At 25.8% G+C, this 18,930-nt stretch overlaps 1 protein-coding gene across 1 annotated transcript; it reads left to right on the forward strand.

Moving 5' to 3' along the window:
- Positions 1-567: 567 nt before the first annotated feature.
- LOC112591584 (mitochondrial ornithine transporter 1-like) lies at positions 568-18,676 on the forward strand. Its single transcript, XM_025335422.1, is given in 3 exon segments — positions 568-767; positions 769-1,039; positions 17,031-18,676. Coding segments are annotated over 3 exon segments (888 nt in total). The 3' UTR covers positions 17,448-18,676.
- The last annotated feature ends 254 nt before the right edge of the window (positions 18,677-18,930 follow it).

The following is an 18,930-nucleotide window of genomic DNA, read 5'->3' on the forward strand; positions in this document are numbered from 1 at the left end:
AGTAAATACGATTGCCATAGAGCGTCAATGACAAGTTACGCGACATTCTATATATTGCTCATCAGCAAGTAAATGCTCACAATTATACCTATTTATAAGTAAAACTATTTTTAAAGAGTGTTCAGTGATTAAGTGTTCATGGTCGTCGAATAAAATAGCATGATTTCGTTATCACGCGCATGAACTTGATATTCTACGGCACCATATATGCACTACCTGTACTGATATTATGTTATACGTTGTAAATTAATAAACGAAAACAAACAACAAAGACGACGAAGTCAATTAGGCGGTGCTGAGAGTTCGGATCACAATCAGCATTATCTAACACCTGACGCATGTCTCGGTTTGTGAGCAGTTAAAAGGACCATCGGTGCGCAATTATTATAATATAATAACACCGACGTCGGCGTTACAGTAACGTTTTCATCGACATCGACTTGACGGAGTCAACTTCCGATCGGCCACCCACCTAAACGTCGAACTCGACAAATAAATAATCAACCTCCAACGTCCGTCTCGCATAAACAAGCGCCGTCTCGCCACACATCGGTCCCGACATGAACCATGCCAGCGATTCTGCGGGGCGGCGGACCCAAACGCCGACGGGGTGGCGGAAGCAGCCTGTCCGACTTTGGCCGGTTCGCCTTGGCCGGCGTGGGCGTCGTGTTGGTCGGCCAACCGCTGGACACGGTCAAGACTGCAGACGTTCGCGGCCTCGTACAGGCCTACGTTCAATGCCTGGTGCACACGTACCGGAAGTCCGCCGGGCCGTGTACGCACGTCCTCGGCCGCCATGGCCGGAGTGGCCGAGAACTCTGCGCAGCCGAGCTACGGTGCCAGCGCGGGGCCGCGCATAGCCTGGAGCCAGCATGGACGCGTTATGCCGGACGATGGCCGGCCCGGATGCGCGGCTTCCTTGTTCTCGTCCGTGGTCTTGTGCCCTGCCGAGCTGGTCAAGATCAAGCTGCAGGCGGGTCGCGAACTGGCCGAATCCCGCGGCCAGAGGTTCCAAGGTTCCGTGTACCGCGTCACCAAAGTATGTTATGTGTATTTGATTATTATTTTATTAGCTTGAAAAAAAAAGGGACGAGATGGAATCGGCGTCTCCCGAGTACGTCTGGTTTTAAGAATTTTGACTTTTTAAATACGCTCAAGTGTGTCCTTCAATGTATTCGTTTACATTTTTGTTGGCCGTTCGACTGCGTCCGTATATAATTGTATTCATCTAATTATATATAAATCATGATATCATAAAATTTAAAAACATAAAATAAAGAAATAACAAAATGTTGTTATATACTTAACCCATTCACTGCCTCATTCACGTCATGGTGAGTGCAGTTCACTGGGACGCGCTATAACTATGTAATACAAAAAACAATTTTTGTTTGGGACGTACCTATACATATCATATTTTTATTTTTTATAGACGAATTTGGAACTATATAGTATATGGTAGATTATGTCAACGTATTAAGTTAAATTTTATTTACATCTTATATTTTAAGTGTTACTGTATTCAGCTTAAGTTATTAGATATAATTTTTTCTAAAACATCAATATGATTTGTACCAACTATACTTGTAATTAATTCTTAAACTACATATCATTTTAAGTGGAATAGATAAATATTTACATTTACATAAATCTATGTTGTACGTATGATCATCAAGTGTTATACTGTATATAATCATCTTACATACCTATATATTAAATAATATTAATTTTGAAATATTAGTACCAAATCCATTTAAAAAATTAAAAACTAAATGATTTTTACCAATACACAACTAATAATTAACTATCATTATATTATATTAATGCCCGCCCATTCAAAAAGTCCGTCATGAAATTAACGTGGTTAACAAAATAATAATAAATAAAAGATTAGGTAGCATAAATGCAATTTAAAAGGATCAAATTAAGTTTAGACAGTTAAAATTTATTAACAGGCTATAAACGAAATAACAACAGAGCTATAAAAAATTAATTATTTTATGATATTTAAAAAAAAAAAAAAACTGTTTTGTATTGAGAAAAAACTACGACCCGTTACAATAGTCTTAGAATAATGTCAAATAATAAAATATATTTTGAAAAAAAAAAAATAATAAAATACAAGAGGTTGTCAGGATTCGGGAACGGTATAAGAATCGCAATGCACGTACACACTCTGCACACTCACTTTTTTCACACCAATCTTAATTCGTGTGATATATAACCGAAAATAAACTCTAAACCTACAGTCTAATACTATTTACTATAACTTAAATTTATTTTGTTCTTTTTATATATTGTTCTGACTTATATATTGAGGTTGGCCAATTAGATATTTTAATATTGTAGGAGTTTTTTTTTATTATTATTACTATTTTTATAATGATTGCTTTTCGTGTGTCTCAGTAAAATGGTTATTTACTTTTACACTATGCCAGTCAAACGAAAAATATTTTAATCCCATCATTCCCGTCCCAGTTATTCCGACCGAATACCCGGGAATCGATGTTAATCAAAAACTGTACCATTTTACTAGTGCGACTCTACCGATGGTATGAAATCATGATAATCAATGATACCGTGTCTAAACCCGATTAGGGATACGAAGTTCAGTAAATCCAATTGCTAACAAGATTGTTCTCGCGTAGATTTTATGAAGTTATCTCCCTGGCTAACGTGCCGTTTGAAATACAGTAGGTGGTTTCAAATGTTGATGAACGATGTTTTAGACCAGCTTAATTTATTTACATAACTGTCTACTTAAAAATAAGCATGATTTACCCAATATTTTTTAATATACTTATAATGATTGGTGATACACTGCCAAGAGGGCATTGTTTGAAACTCCCTATAATATTTAAGTTTTGACTTCATTTATCAGGATGACTGCTTTCTGAATACGAATTATAACGGTATATAAACAGCAAGTGAGCTGAATTACATCGTTCAAATAAAATTTTTTACAGCCGAACAACCACTTATTGGATTGAGAAAAAGCACAATAGTCTCTTGGGGTATTTTATTCTGAGTGTACAAAATATACTTATTATAAATTGAAATAGAACTGTACATCACTCGAATTTAAAACTTGATTTAGCTTTAACTAAAAAAATGTTTACATATATTGATACATTGATGAGCATAACTGATGATAGTTTTTGTTATATATACATTTTTATGAGTATTTGAAGCTGAAATTTGTACACCATTCAATATTTATCCGTTAAATAATAAAATTGTTCCTCCTAAAACAGCTTTTTTTTATTTTGTTGTAATTACAAAAATTTATCATTAGATACTTGAAATTGTACTTTATATTTATTTAAACAAGGTAAAATATTCAAAATATTTTGACTCTTTTTAAACTATTTAGAGAAATTTTCAACTTTTTTAGTTTTTTTTTTTAAAAAATCTCAGTATGTAGATTAATTTGAAAGTTAAGTTAACTACCTGTTTATAATAACATACACCATAATCTACCTTTTAACAAATTTTTACGGTGATATTAACTCAAAATGTAATTACAATAATACAATATGGTATAAGTATATTATATTATTATAATAATTGAATACTTATAATATAATAAAATAACGCAATGTTTTCGAAAAAATTACATTAACCTACCATAGTTCCAATATTAAAATAAATTTCTCTAGTTGCAATAACAATAAACATACCAAAAAGTTTCCGCTTAAAATCGTTTTTAGTATTCAATGATATATCATTGAATTCAAATTTAGTTAATCCATTACAGTTATTCACTGATACTTACGAAGAAGTAAAACGGTATACACATGTTCATGTCTCTTCTTTTTTACAAGTCTACGAGTTTATAAAAACGATTCAAATGTTTTATATATCATGTTTTAGAATTTTTCATGAATAGTTTAGTAGTTATGATAGAAAAAAAATAATTATAACATCTGTCCTAAATCGGAAATTGTTCTACAAACTTGGCACGATTGCCACTTAATCTTAAAAACTATATATATGTAGCTTAAAAAGAAAAAAGTGTATCAGGAAACACTATGAGACAGTGAATTATGATAAGATTTATGACAAAGTTGACTACTGGGATAAACATAAGAAGACATTTTTTTTTTTTAAATTACTCTGTTTTATAAAAAGGATTTTTTTTTTAATTTAGAATTTCAAAAATATCAAGTTAGTATGAAATTCTCTTGATAGACTATGTATTTATAACGATTAATTCTATGACATCGACGTAATTTATCAAATAGTAGAATTAAACTGAAGTTTTTCAATTATCATGTTTAACTAATTTAGAAGATTAACATTGTACCAATATATTTTGTATGTTTACTATGATATATTTTAAGTTCCTTATTTATAGAAAAAGTAACTTGTCATATTTCATTTTACAGAAATACAATACGTTTAAAATCGTATTACGATATAACTATAACATATATCGCTAGAGGTACAAAAATTGTCATACATAGTTTTCATGTGGTTTTTATAAAAATGGATCTTATTATTTTCAAATTGTCATACTGCATCAAACTGTATTAACAAAAGTATTTCCCGATCCTATTTCATTATAATCATAAATGACAATAATTATTTCCATTTGCTAAAATGTTTACCTAGACATAATGTAATCACTAGATGCGAGAAAAACTGTTGTCGATTGCAAATTGTTGACCATAAAGTTTCAACCAATACAAAGGATTATTTTAAGAGATCATTATGACAATCAAAAATTAATTAGCTTCTAGTTGTCTAATTTTCATGATATTCAAAAAGTTTTTTAACGGTGTGATATTGCTTTGATTGAATTTAAAAAACATAATTTTGATATTATTGATTTCATAACTCAATCTATATCGTCAATAAGTCCTGTATGGTGTTATGATTAGTTTTAATAAAAATATTTATTTTTTTATTAATAAACAAAACACTCTATAGTTAACTTTTATTATAATTATATCAAAAATTTTATATCATGATTGTATTATATAGACGGAAAACCTAAATTATGTGTACCATCTATAGTCAACTATTTTGGGTAGTCCACTTACATTGAGTATGACGACAAAAACAGATCTGATAATTATTTACTTATAATTGTTCAATCATAAAAAGTAATAATAAATTTGTTTTTCAATTTTAAATACAAAACAAATGATCAAGATAAAAGATTCCATTCAATAAGCTGATTACAAATACCAGTTTAAATCACACGACTGATAAATTTAATAGCCCAGTTTTACTAAATTAATATTGCAATATTACATTTTTATATAGCAATATATATATATATATATATTTTTAACGTATCATAGAAGAAACTCTCAAAATCTTTAAAAGTCTTAACATAAAGGTATATTTATAATAGGTTAGGTTAGATTAAGTTAGATTAACCTTATAAAATACTAAATAAAATAATATATTAACAAAATCCGAATAATAATAATATTTATCCTATACGAATTGTATTATATATTTTTTTTTATATTGTTATTATTACTTTTTACAAACTTAAATAATCTTATTAAAACAAAATAGTTTTCTTATTTTAGGTAGATAAGTAATTCAATAACATATAATGTTATTTTTCATTTAGTTTAAAATGGCCCAACAACATTGTCTTCGACATTGAAATTACTTTATAAGGTACTTAAGATTTTCCAATAATTATTTACTACTAGGTGAATCTATTCAATTACTATAGTTTTTATATTTTGTCATACTACAAACATTTCAAATAACATAATAAATATTTATGTTACAACACTGTTTTGATTAATTTTAATTTGACAAAATAAATATTTCTCTTTTTATTTATTATGAAACAATTAAAAACAATGTAATATTATGCTTATAAGTATACTACACAGTTATAGTTTTATAGTTACTAGATTTAATCATATTTATGTTTATTATAACTTTTATTTTTATAAAAACAAATAAAAAATTAATTTAATTTATAATCATTAATACTACTCTATACAATCAAATTACATTGCATTCAAAATAATATAATCAATTAAATTAATCATATGATATTATATTTGATCAAATTATAGGTCTAATTATAAAATATAATACTTAGGTAAGTTTATAAAGCAAAATTCATTTCAATTTTGTATTATAAATTTAACTTTTAAATATTAATAAAAATTCCATTTAAAATATATATATATATATTTCATATCCACAACTAAATTTTATATTATTTTATAATATTATTTACATGTAACTATAATTATACTATTATAAATACAAGTAAATCCCTATTCCCTATACCTACATTTTTTATTCTTAAATTACTGCTTTCGTAATAAAAAAAGAAAATTGTAAAAAGTTTGTTTTAATAACTATTAATAAATACTAATTAATGCATATTTTTAATTGTTTTTAATCTTAAAATTATTATTTTTATTCTGCTTTGATGGACAAATAAAAATCTATTTAAAAATAATTATTTCAATGAATAGTAGTCAATAGGATTAGATATTTTTTATCATCTTATCTATATTCACGTATTAAACTCAATTTCATTAACATCTTAAATTTTATGTTTTACTGTATCCAGCTTAAATTAGTTACAATATTTTCTAAAACATAAATGTTGCATATAGGTACCAACCAACTATACATTGTATTTAATTCTTAAACTATATATTATTATGAGTGAAATAGATAAATATTTACATTTACATAAATGTATGTTATAAGTATGGTCATCAAATATAATATTATCTATAATCTCTTATATAGCTATATAAAGTGTTAAATAATACTAATTTTAAAATTTTAGTACTAAAAACAGTTTCAAAAATTAAAAACTAAATGATTTTTAACTAAAATATAACTAATAATTAACTATAACCGATTAATAACCAAATATATAAACATAATATATAATTAATTTTGTACAAAAAAAAAAATATGAACTATTTACAACGATTGAATATTGATTAGTTGATTGTGTAATTGAAAAACACGTACATAGATATACATTTTTACAAAACTACAATATATATTATATTTCAACTATTTTAGCAATTGAAATGTTAATGTTAAATATTCATTCGTAAATTATAACTATTTTTATTTTTTTGTTATAAATGTGTTTGTAAAAGTTTTTCAAATCTTGTATTCACGAAAACAAAATAATTCAAAAGCTAGTATTTAACATAATATATAGGTAATTTCACTTCTAAATTTAATAATGATCGTTATTAAGGATTATAACATTTGTAAGTAATATAATATATTTTACTATATCTACATAAATAATCTTATTGTGATTTATTTTATTTAGTTCTCTTTAACTTTTATTGTTCTCCATAAAACTTTGTTAAATATTTTAGAGCATAGTGTTTATTTTAAACGGTATATATATTTCAAAATAAATTAACGTTTTTCATACTACTTAAACGGGTATAATTGGCTCAGTTTATGAGTTTATAATAAGATTCATTCCTATTATTTTGTGTAAACACCAATGGGGCTCATAAATCTCAAATGCGTGAGAGCAGTTAAACATTATTTATTTATATGAACTGCAAATATTGTATAGGTAGGTATTCGACTTAAGAGAACGCTACATCCACATTTGTTGTCTCCATCTTCTGAAATGCATAACATTACAAATTATTACATTCAGCAGTTTCACATTTAGTTTTGTTAGTTTTATTATAATATTGAGTTGATATATTATATTAAAATATTATTCAGGTATTTTACCGATTATTTTTTTTCGATATTTTAAATTATGAAACAAATCACGAGAATTTTCAAATTATACTTAATATATTACACACTTAATTCAAAATTAAAATATAGAAAATATAAAAACACAGGCCATTTTGTAAGGTACTTTGAAGTTTATAGAACATGAAATTAAATATAAACTACTGAACGTAAATTTGTTCGTCCCTTGCAAGAAAAAAATAATTAACAAGAGAGTGACGAGACAAATTATAGATGATTCATCTGTTAAACATTATATTTTATTTAAATTTTAAAAACAATATACTTATTTCTGCAGGTATACTGAGCTTTACCCAAAATCGTTTTCAAAACCATTTACATATATTTGTCATTTTTTTTATTTTTAATATATATTATTTTATAATAATATTAAATCAATATCGTATCAAATAAAAGAGTTGGGTAAAACGAGACAAATGTAACATGGCTATAGTATTATCGTACTTTTTCCAGTAATTTTTAAAATTAGTTCAGTTTAAAATATACAGAGTAATATTAGTGACTTAAGGTTTTAATTAAAAATAAAAATATTTTTTATATCATAGTTTGTATAAGATTTACATCAAACATTGCGGAATAGAAATTATTGTTAGCCCGTAACAATGTCATTGTCTAACAGACTTTTGACTGCTTTGAGCCCTGATAATTTTAATACACGTACCCACCTATAATGACTCGCGCAATAATATAATTTAATCCATAGTGGGTCTTCGCTGGAATCGCGGCCAGGTCAATTTGACAATATTTGCCAACGGGCAACAACCCTTTCAGTATAATATTACCAGTAAAATGTACATTAATTAATTATTAGACACAAATGGGAATTTGGCTTTACGTTTCTGATGGTAACGGATAATCCTCTAGATATTTTGATCATAGATAAGTAATTATTTTCATCCGACAAATAATAATAGTGTTATCTTTTGATGTAGGTACCTATTACAAACCATATACTTACCATATGATTACCATTAACTAAATAATATATTATATAATATTCGGTGGTGAAAGAAGAATTTATTTATACAATTTAAAAATAAATCTTGACGTAAAATGATATATTACACAAATAATTCATAATACCTAGGTACTAATATTTTATTTTTTTTTAATTATATAAGTTTAATGGCCAACGAATTTATTGAAAATTTATGACACATATTTTTTACTATTTCAATGAATTTTGCTTAATTATTATTAATTTTAAAAAATTTTAATTTTATGTGGATTTTTAAAACTAAAATTTGTTTACATTATAATATTAAGATAATTATAAACAATAAGTGCATATATTTGACTATTTACAGAAAATATTTAACGACTGGTATTTTTAATATATTACAAATTCGTTGTTAAAATATTATGAGCAATAAGTTATGTTATCGACTGAATTTTGACAAATTGACAATTTTATAAAATCTATAAAAATAACCTTAAAAATATATTTATAAAAAAAAATATTAAAATATACATTTCATAAAAGTAATCAAAAATCTTAAACATCTGGGCTCTTTCATAGTGATATTTGAGTTAATAATTGAACGATGTAATAGATTATAAAACTTATTGTTGTATAGCATTTGATACAAAATATAATTCAAGATATAACCAGGAACTTCAGTTTACATAATTAATAATCAGTTTTGTAAGAGTATGATGAACATAAAGGTACTTGTTTCTAAAATTAACGAAGTATAATATTTGTATAATTAACAAACACTTTGTTGATTCGACTTGTACGTTATATTGTTGTGTTATATGTATGGGTATTTTAATTTCTGTTAATAAAATTATGTAATAACATTCAATAAAGTAAATATTTATATTTTGTCATTAACGAAAATATAAGTAAATCAGCTGTTTAAAATATAAGTATTTGTTTAAAAAGATATTAAACTAGATAAAGCAAAACTAAAAACTTATATGAAATAAATATGACATTATTAACACCTAATTAATTAGAATAAAAATTAATTTTTAGAACACCTTTTACCAGCGTTTTTTTGACCTAGTTAAAACTCTTAGCACTTAAAAAAAAAATCTTATGTAGTGATACAAACAAATTAGGTCCAATTCTCTACTTTCCTTTGAACCCTATTTGGTTATTATTCATATCAAATAATACATTTTATTGGATATGAACTCATGGAAATTGTAATAATAATACATAACTATATAGTATACAAGGTATAAAAAAAAATATACTACGAGCGTCATTTCTTTAAGGATTTTTGGTTGCGTAACCTTGAGTGAAATGTTTCCGCATGTTTATGATCGGAACTATTCAAAAACACATTAACAAACACATTTTTAATTTATTATTGTAATGATATGAAACACCATTACATTATTTATATTTTATTGTTATATCCTAGACTGCTAGACACACGTGTCATCTTACATTTATTCTTTATTATCACGAAATCTCACTATAAAGGTATAACTATATTTTGATTACTTAATAAAATTTATAATGATTATAATAATATAACACTTTAACCAGCTATATATTTGTGTACCGAAGTAGTATCATTTCATCGCTTGCTCCTTTCATTGCTACTAGGTTATCGGTAAAGTAAAATATATTGTATTAACATTTTATCTCAATAGACGTTAAATTATACTCGATTTAACTAAATATCTTGTCTAACATTATTGACATCTAAATCCTCTAATATTAGTATTAATATATCACTGCTATAACGTTTTATGCGTTATCTACCACATATTATAATAGTTTACAATATATTATTTAAAACTAATCAATAACAAACTAACTATTTAATGTCTCCACTAACTTACTCAAAGTATAACCAGTGTGCTGAAGTTATAAGCCAATCATAGATCTATATTAAAAAAATTAAAATTTACTTATTTTATTTTTGTATTATAAAAAAATACATCGACTTAAAAATATTGTACATAAAAATCAAATATTTTCTCTGTAATATAAGTAAATCAACTTGATTGTGCACATTTTTAAATTTTCACTTAACAATAGTTGAAGAAACTCGTTTACTCAAGAATATACACAAAATAATTTGTATGCCTTGAATTTTTTTAAATCAGAGTGCAAACGGGTTTCACAAATGTGCGTAATAGCCAAGGTAATATATTATATGAAAATGTAAACAGTGTGCACCCTACGTAATTTATTCCTATTATTTTCATGATATAATTTATACTACACACAGCCCTTTTCTTTAGACAAATTTTGTCTGTGACATTCCTACAACATTTTTGTATTTCGAGTATAAAATATGCCAAGTATAAAACAAACGCATGTTTATATGCATTTTAAAAATAATGGTTAAGTTAGTTATAGACTATAGTTTATATAAAGTAATTTTTACATTTAAATATTATAATCAACTTTTTAAATATGTGCATCATACATTTATAAGCTTATTAGTTACTACGAACAAATTTCATCGAAAATCGTATTATTATACTTCTTCGTTGTTTAACTTAAGTGCTAGTAGAAAATTACCTATATGTTTTTTGTACAATTTTTTAATAAAATTATCATATAATGCGCATGGGTGGTTTTAATTCTAAAGAGATTATATAAATAATCTGATTAATAAAGACTTTAAATGTTATGCAAACTGTTAATATTTTAATAACTTTACAACGGAATAAGGATTTAATAAGTTTTTCACAAATGGTTGTGTAATTTTTTAGAGAAGCAACTACAGTAGTATTAAAGACTTTTTTGTTTTATGAATATTTAGTATTTACTAACATTTTATGTTTTTAGACCTATTAAATATCCCTATCATTAAATTTGTACTTCTTTTTATGAGTGTAGTATGTATGCAAAAAGGTTATTTAAAATTTTATTTGTGAAAATTTACTTTTAATCTCCATATTACAAATTTTTATTTGTGGGCTAAATAAAAAATACGCGAATGAGCGAATGAATATTTTACTACTAATGTATGAATTTAGTTATCATAATAGGTGATAGAATACACTTAAGTCTTAGTTATAATTAATTCCATATAGTGAATAAAATAATTTTAAAAATCAATGAGCTATAAGTGAAATATAAAAATGTACAAATAACAATGACTATATAATTTTTATGTGAACTTTGGATTAAACAAGGGAATTAAAAATACATAGTTTAATGTACTATATATATGTCTGCTGTACACTGAAACAATAGCTTGACTTGATCCATTTAAGTAATAATAGACTTCAACTGAGAGACAACTATACCAATTCCCTTGTGATCTACTACTGTACATCAAAGGTTTTTGAAATGAATAACTAAACATTCTGATAGTGTAATTGTGCAGCTATCAGTTATTTGTATTTAATCATATTACTTTTGAATCGTTGAAATGTATACGAATGTACATTAAATTTTAGTATTAAATATCAATTTACATCAAATTCATCATTATTATATGAAAATATAATATATTACAGTGATTTAAACATACGCGTTCAAACAAATTTTTACGTGAGTTGGATGCAACACCTACATATATTACCTTATACTTTAACTTTTTGATTAAAACTCTAAAAAGTTCTGTGTAAACACGATTTTTTCAATATTTAAAATGTCAACATAATGTTAACGAAAGTAGTCTAACAAACTAATTAAAAAATCAATGTAACTCCTTTGCAAAAAACCTTATGGACTAGTTTTTAAAAACAATACTATAAAATATATTTAAATAAATATTTTAAATATTTTTTAAATGTATTAATTTTAAACGATCTTGTTTGTAAGATTAATATTACATAATTTTTAAACTTTAAACTTTTAAAATCTTTTATATTATCATTAATAATAAAATATTATAATATAAAACGAAATTAACAATATCATATTAAAGGACATTGATAATGCGTACGAATATTTATTTTTAGTCAAACGATTTCCAAAACTAATTTGTGTGTGATTATAGCATTTACTAGGAGGTATGTATAAAACAATAAATGTATTTTATACTTAATTTCTAAAAAGTACATAATAATAATGAATCATTTTAAAATATCATTCCTCTATTTGATTCACTTGAATATTATTATTATTATGATAGAAAACAATGTGATGAATTTATATTAAAAAGTACATTGTTTAGAATGAAAAAATGATAGTGAAAAAAGCAAAAAATGGACAGTCAACAATACTGAGTGTTTGAATTTTAAGGACGCTTCAAGACAGTTGTGTTGTGTTTTTAATATAAGTTTGAAACTAATGACAATAATTACATTCAAAAAACTTTTCCTAGTAGAGCGTGGATTCCTAAAGCGATTTTCAAATATTAAGTGATCACATAAAAGATTTGTGATTAAAAATTCCTACAAATTTTCTTGAATACATATAAGTACAATTCAACTATATTTAATACCTAACAGCGTTATATAATTATATAATGAATTTTGTTTTTTTTGTTTGCATGCAAAAATTTAAATTAAACATTTTGTACAAAATAAAAAATATCTTTAATAAAATTATTCATAAAACTAATGAGTATTAAATATTGTATACGTGCATATGGTATGCACCAATACGCAATTGAAATTACGCATAGATAAATAGAAGCATATTATTTAAATTAAAAAAAATCAAATTTTATAAATATATATTTTCACGCTTAGTGAACCTACAATATTAAGTATAACTGTATAAGAATTTTATTAATATTTCAGTTTAGTTTGAAAATAAGTCTAATTAATTTCAAAAATAATTTTATATTTGATATATTTATTATTATTAATATTTATAAGGAAATATATTAGATATCATATAAGATAAGACTATATTTTTTTTTTTTTTTTTGTTAAAATTTTCTAAAAATATCTTATTAAACGAATATTTGGCTTACAGTTTTTAAATATATTATGATTATTGTGTAAACCACACAATATGATTAGCTTAAATATTTTTTATGAATCAATTTATATTTTTCTGTTTAACACTCTTCTTTAGATCACATCTAGGTAATTAAGTTGCATATTTTTAAAAATATCATTTAAAGTTAATTAATTGCATGTAAATAAATTCATAAATTTTGGATATCTAAAATGGAGCGTGTCAAAAAATAGATACAAACCATGTTTCAATAATAGTAATAATATTGATGAATGAAACCGTGTACTTATTATCAAAGCGTTATTAATTAAATATTAAAATAACTTGGAAATAAGAACATAATTCACCATGAGAACTTAATTATCATCATTGGCTGTTAGTAATAGCATTCAAGATTTTTAATCTCAGATAATGTTTACGACACATATTATAACCGAATGATCATTTAATTCTTGCTTTAAAAATAATTTTTCAGTGTGTGTGTGTGTGTTTTTTTCTTTTTTGGTGTATTTATTTATATAGCCTACTTAAATCAACACAATATATAATATTAATCACGCTTTTTAAGAATGCTCTCTATCTCTATCTCTCTTTCTCTACTCTTTGTTTCTTTTCCGAAGGGTTAAAACTTTAAGTCCTTGGTTCAGCGTTCATAATTTGAAATTATCGAATCCCAGCGGATATAATTCGAGCCCCGAGGGTAGCTTCTATAGCTAATTTGACCATTCCAGTGAATTTTATTGACCGTAAACAAATTAAGGGGGAGTTTTTTGCGTGCTTGCCGTTATTAACATATTAATACTATATCTAAGCGTGGAGAAATTAAAGAGAAAATACTCCATCTATATAGCCACATAGGTCATTAATTTTCGATAAAGTCTGTATTTAAAAATCCGAATAACTGTAAAGTATATATATATTTTTTTATATATATACTAAGCCTGCAGTGTCTTATTACATTTTTTTTTCTGTTTTCTGTTTAATTTCTTAGATTATTAGATATTTTAAATTTCAGCTTTTATTAAGAACTTAAGTATGGTAAGGTTATTTTCATAATTTGAACCCTAATATAAAAGTCTGAAAATTCCATGGACACTGCAGCATTCCTCTTAAACGTCTTCATTATTTCAAAATTCTGTACAGATAATAATATATATAATATATTATGTAATTGCGAAGTTAAGTTTACACGTTCTACACATACCTAGATAGATGTCCTTTTTAAGCTATTAATAGTAACCACGCATCAATATTACGTGACCGATACTTGTATACAATTTATTGTAATTTCTTCTTTTCTATTTAATTTAGGGTCAAATCATTTTTTAATTTTCTTCTCGTTTTCTTCTTGGTTAAAAGCGTAATCAAAAAATGCTATATGCTGTAAACAGATTTTTTGGTTGAACCTTTAACTTAATATTTAATAAACGAAATACTTAAAACATGACTAAGCCCTGTTGTGACAATCTATCATTTACAATTCACATATTTTAATATTTTACAGTATTTTCTCTAACATTAATACTAATAATCATTAAATATCCCGAATCAAGATAGTATTAAATTAACTACTGAATATATCTAAACAATAAAATAAAGACAAAAAACTTCTAATAACTACTACCTATGTTAAAAGAATAATACTAAAAAAATCATCAAAATTTAAAAACTGACTATTCAAAAACCTAAAAAAACCTACGAAAATCTGTTTTTTATGAATACTGTAAATTCATAGCTCCCCCCCTCCCCTGTAAAATGCACCATTATCTATGTTCACGCATTTAAATTATTTAACGAAATCTTAAATGTAAAATATATCTTTAACTTACTTTATAGTTATAATTATTGTACTTTTTATGCTTTGCAATAAAATAATTTCATTTTAAGTAAATAAGTAAGTAGGAAGTTTTATTTTCGCATAATATAAAGAATAATAATAAATTGTGTTTGAATCATATCGGACTTTTATACCTATAAATCCTTATTTAGATTTATAGAACATTAATGGCTCAGAATATCTACTTGATACATTTAACCAAGAATGTAGGTAGTTAAACTAAAAATATTTTGAGCTACTTTTATTAAAATATGTTGGTTTTTTACTAAAATTAATTAAATTATGTATTTGTATATAAAGTTTCTTCAAAAACTAAAACATATAGTCAAATTAAGGAATTTTTTTTCATTTTATTTGAGTTTAATATGCGTGCTCCTACTAAAATTAAACTATACAAGGTTATTTTAATAAAAAAAAATTATTAACATTTAGAAGTATGTAAACATATTATGTAAGTTAGTCATTTATAATCAAAAGTGCTTTTAGTTCTCCAAAGTTAATTTATACAGCTACTACAAAAGTTAAACTAGGTAAAAAATGTTCCTAGATGAGTTGTTTTCATAATTTAAATAATTAGAACATAACGTATTTGATAAATTTAATTTTTTTCCTGATTAAATTATATTAAACATTCAAATGTGCCAAAAAATTGTTAGATGCTTTAAGACTACGCATTTCAAATAAGTATATAGATCCTAATTCGTTTCGTACAACAAATAATTCAAAAATGATACTTTAATTATGTATTTTTTAAAATTTTCTGGATATTTTATTAACTTTTGGTACATATGGTACGAACCGAATGGTATATCCGAGGAAGAGTGAATGCTTTCGGCTGAAGCCCCCAAAACAATATTTTTCATATGACATTACGTGTTATTACATGATTCTATAATAAATATAATATAATAAAAAATGAAAGTGTTTTATTTTCAAAAAAAAAAAAAAAATGATTTTTAAAAAGTAACGATAATTGTTTACTCGTGTGTAAAACAAAAGTGAGAAAATATGTAAGCCTTCCTCTTCAAACAAAAATCCTGAGTGCGTCGTGCGTACCTGTACCTATTTATAAAATTAATTAGGAAATTTAAATTTTTTTATAAGGCAAAATTGTTTTTATAATATTTGATATAATAGATTTTAGGTATATTTTTATCCATACTAAAATACGTCAATCGTTCCTTTAATGAATGTGATAACATCTTTGTCTACCTACAATGATTACTGGTCTAACTCAAACAAGTAACAACTAATTGGTTAACAGTTGTCCATTTATTTTGCAGGTCTAAGTTTGATATTTTAATTTGTATTGTTATTTAGTTAAAATAAATGAGTAATAAAAATGCCAAAAGTTAAACCATCATTTTCCTCTAGTTTGTGAATCGATCAAAATAATGTGAATTATTTTTTAAAGAGCGTTATTGCGCGTTTAAAAGGTATTTTACAGGACAAGTTCAATCGTTTTTTAAATCATGTTTTATATATTTTAACGGTCTTTACGGCATATAGATCTGGACGTACCAAGAGAAGCGCTATAATTTATAATTTTGATAAAATAATATTATGCGGTTGTAGTTAAATGATTTTCCGTATTTGTTTGTTTGTATGCTGCAGGACATCATGAGACACCGTGGTCTTGGAGGTCTGTTTCGTGGATTAGAGATGACCGTGGCCCGGGAAATGCCCAGCTACTTCTGCTTTTTTGGCGTGTACGAAGCAGTACGGGAGGCTCTTAAACCGGCCGGCCGAACCCGCGCCGATTGCGGCCTGCTAGCCACCACAGCGGCTGGGGCCGCGGGTGGCGTGCTTTTGTGGACAGTGACATTTCCGGTAGACGTGGTCAAGTCTCGGATACAGCTGGACGACGCAATGCCCACACGCGGCTGGACCGTGTGCATGTTGCACATGTACCGGAACGAGGGCGTGGTCGCACTGTATAGCGGCCTAGCGCCAACGCTCATCCGGTGTGTTCCGTCGTCCGCTGTGCTGTTCCTCGTCTATGAGTACACCAAAAAATTGTTCGACCCCTAGGCCCGGATTGGTGGGGGGTGACGTCCAAGAACGTCCCGTGATGCCCCGCAGAACGCACCTCTAATTGGCGATGGGTTCTCGGACCAATCGAACTCTCGGACAACCCGAACCTAGAGAACCTTCGAACAATTACTGTTCAAAGTTTGTTTAGAATGAATATTTGAAATCAAACACAATAATCGTTTCGAACACTTCGCGAAAAGTCAAGTTTGATATTGATACTATAATACTATAAATATCATAATATTTTATTTTTATATACCTGCGTTAAATTGTGTACCAACAACGTTAATACTTAATATTAAAAGTTTTTAATAGTTAAAATAGAGTATATAATTCATTTAAAATTGAAATGTATTTATGAATTAAATTTAAAGTTTGAAAATCTTAAACGTTAAAAAAGTTCGAGAGAAGTTTGAGTAAGAGATGATTCGATTTTGAATTGCAGTTCAAGAAAAAAACTAAGTTCAATTTCGAGTTTACTGAGTTAATGAAAATATAAATTAAGCTCATCTCTATCTATAATACCTAACACTAATTATTATTATACTTGAAGTGTTCTCTGAAAATCGAAGTGCAGTGACACTTCAAACAGCGAAATTCACTAATGGATGAGGTGACAATATTAATATTACTATAATAAAGACAATAGCCAATACGTGATACTTGTTTTTTAGTGCCGATTTTATCTTCTAAAAAAAAACATCAAAAAATTATGACATGCTTTGAAATTTAATAAAAATTTCCTATTGTTTAGAAATGTAAGTACTATACTGTTATATACCTATGATTCTGACGGCGTTTTTTAATATCCCAAAAAGAAACTTTGAGATAAATAAAACAATTGACCCTAATATTAACTAAATCTAGATAATAAATAGTTTTAAAAAATATTTTTCAATAAGTCCAGACAAATTATAATTTTTCTAAATAACTCTAACTATGGTTATATCAGTATATCACATTATATGTGCTTATAAAATATGTTTTATCAGTGGATAAAATATTCAAAAATTAATTAAGTACCTAGATAACAAATAACTATGTTGCTTACTTGTACATAATAAAATGAAAAATGTGATAAATACCGCAAGCATTATACTATTATCTAATCACTTCCACTTACTTTGACCACTAAAAAATTGTTCGTACATTTATACCTATGTGTAATATTTTTTTTTTTTTTTGTGATTAATACTTAACGTTAATGCATTTATATTTAATTTCTACTATCCCCAATAATTATAAAGCTTTATGTCTTAATAGAATTTTATTTGAAAACAATTTTCTTAACATTCAGCACGTGTACTATTTAATACACTATTTAATTATGTAGGAATTAAATTTCTTTTTAATTGATAAACAGCGTCAATGTTTATAATATATTATAATATTTTGTATAATTATATTTTTTGTTTTTACATTTTTAGCTATAAGATCAAGCTTATACTTAGTATTCTAATGTTTTTATTGTATAAAAGCT

Source organism: Melanaphis sacchari, unplaced genomic scaffold, assembly GCF_002803265.2.
Source record: "Melanaphis sacchari strain LSU unplaced genomic scaffold, SCAv2.0 Contig13_pilon_pilon, whole genome shotgun sequence".
NCBI lineage: Eukaryota > Metazoa > Arthropoda > Insecta > Hemiptera > Aphididae > Melanaphis > Melanaphis sacchari.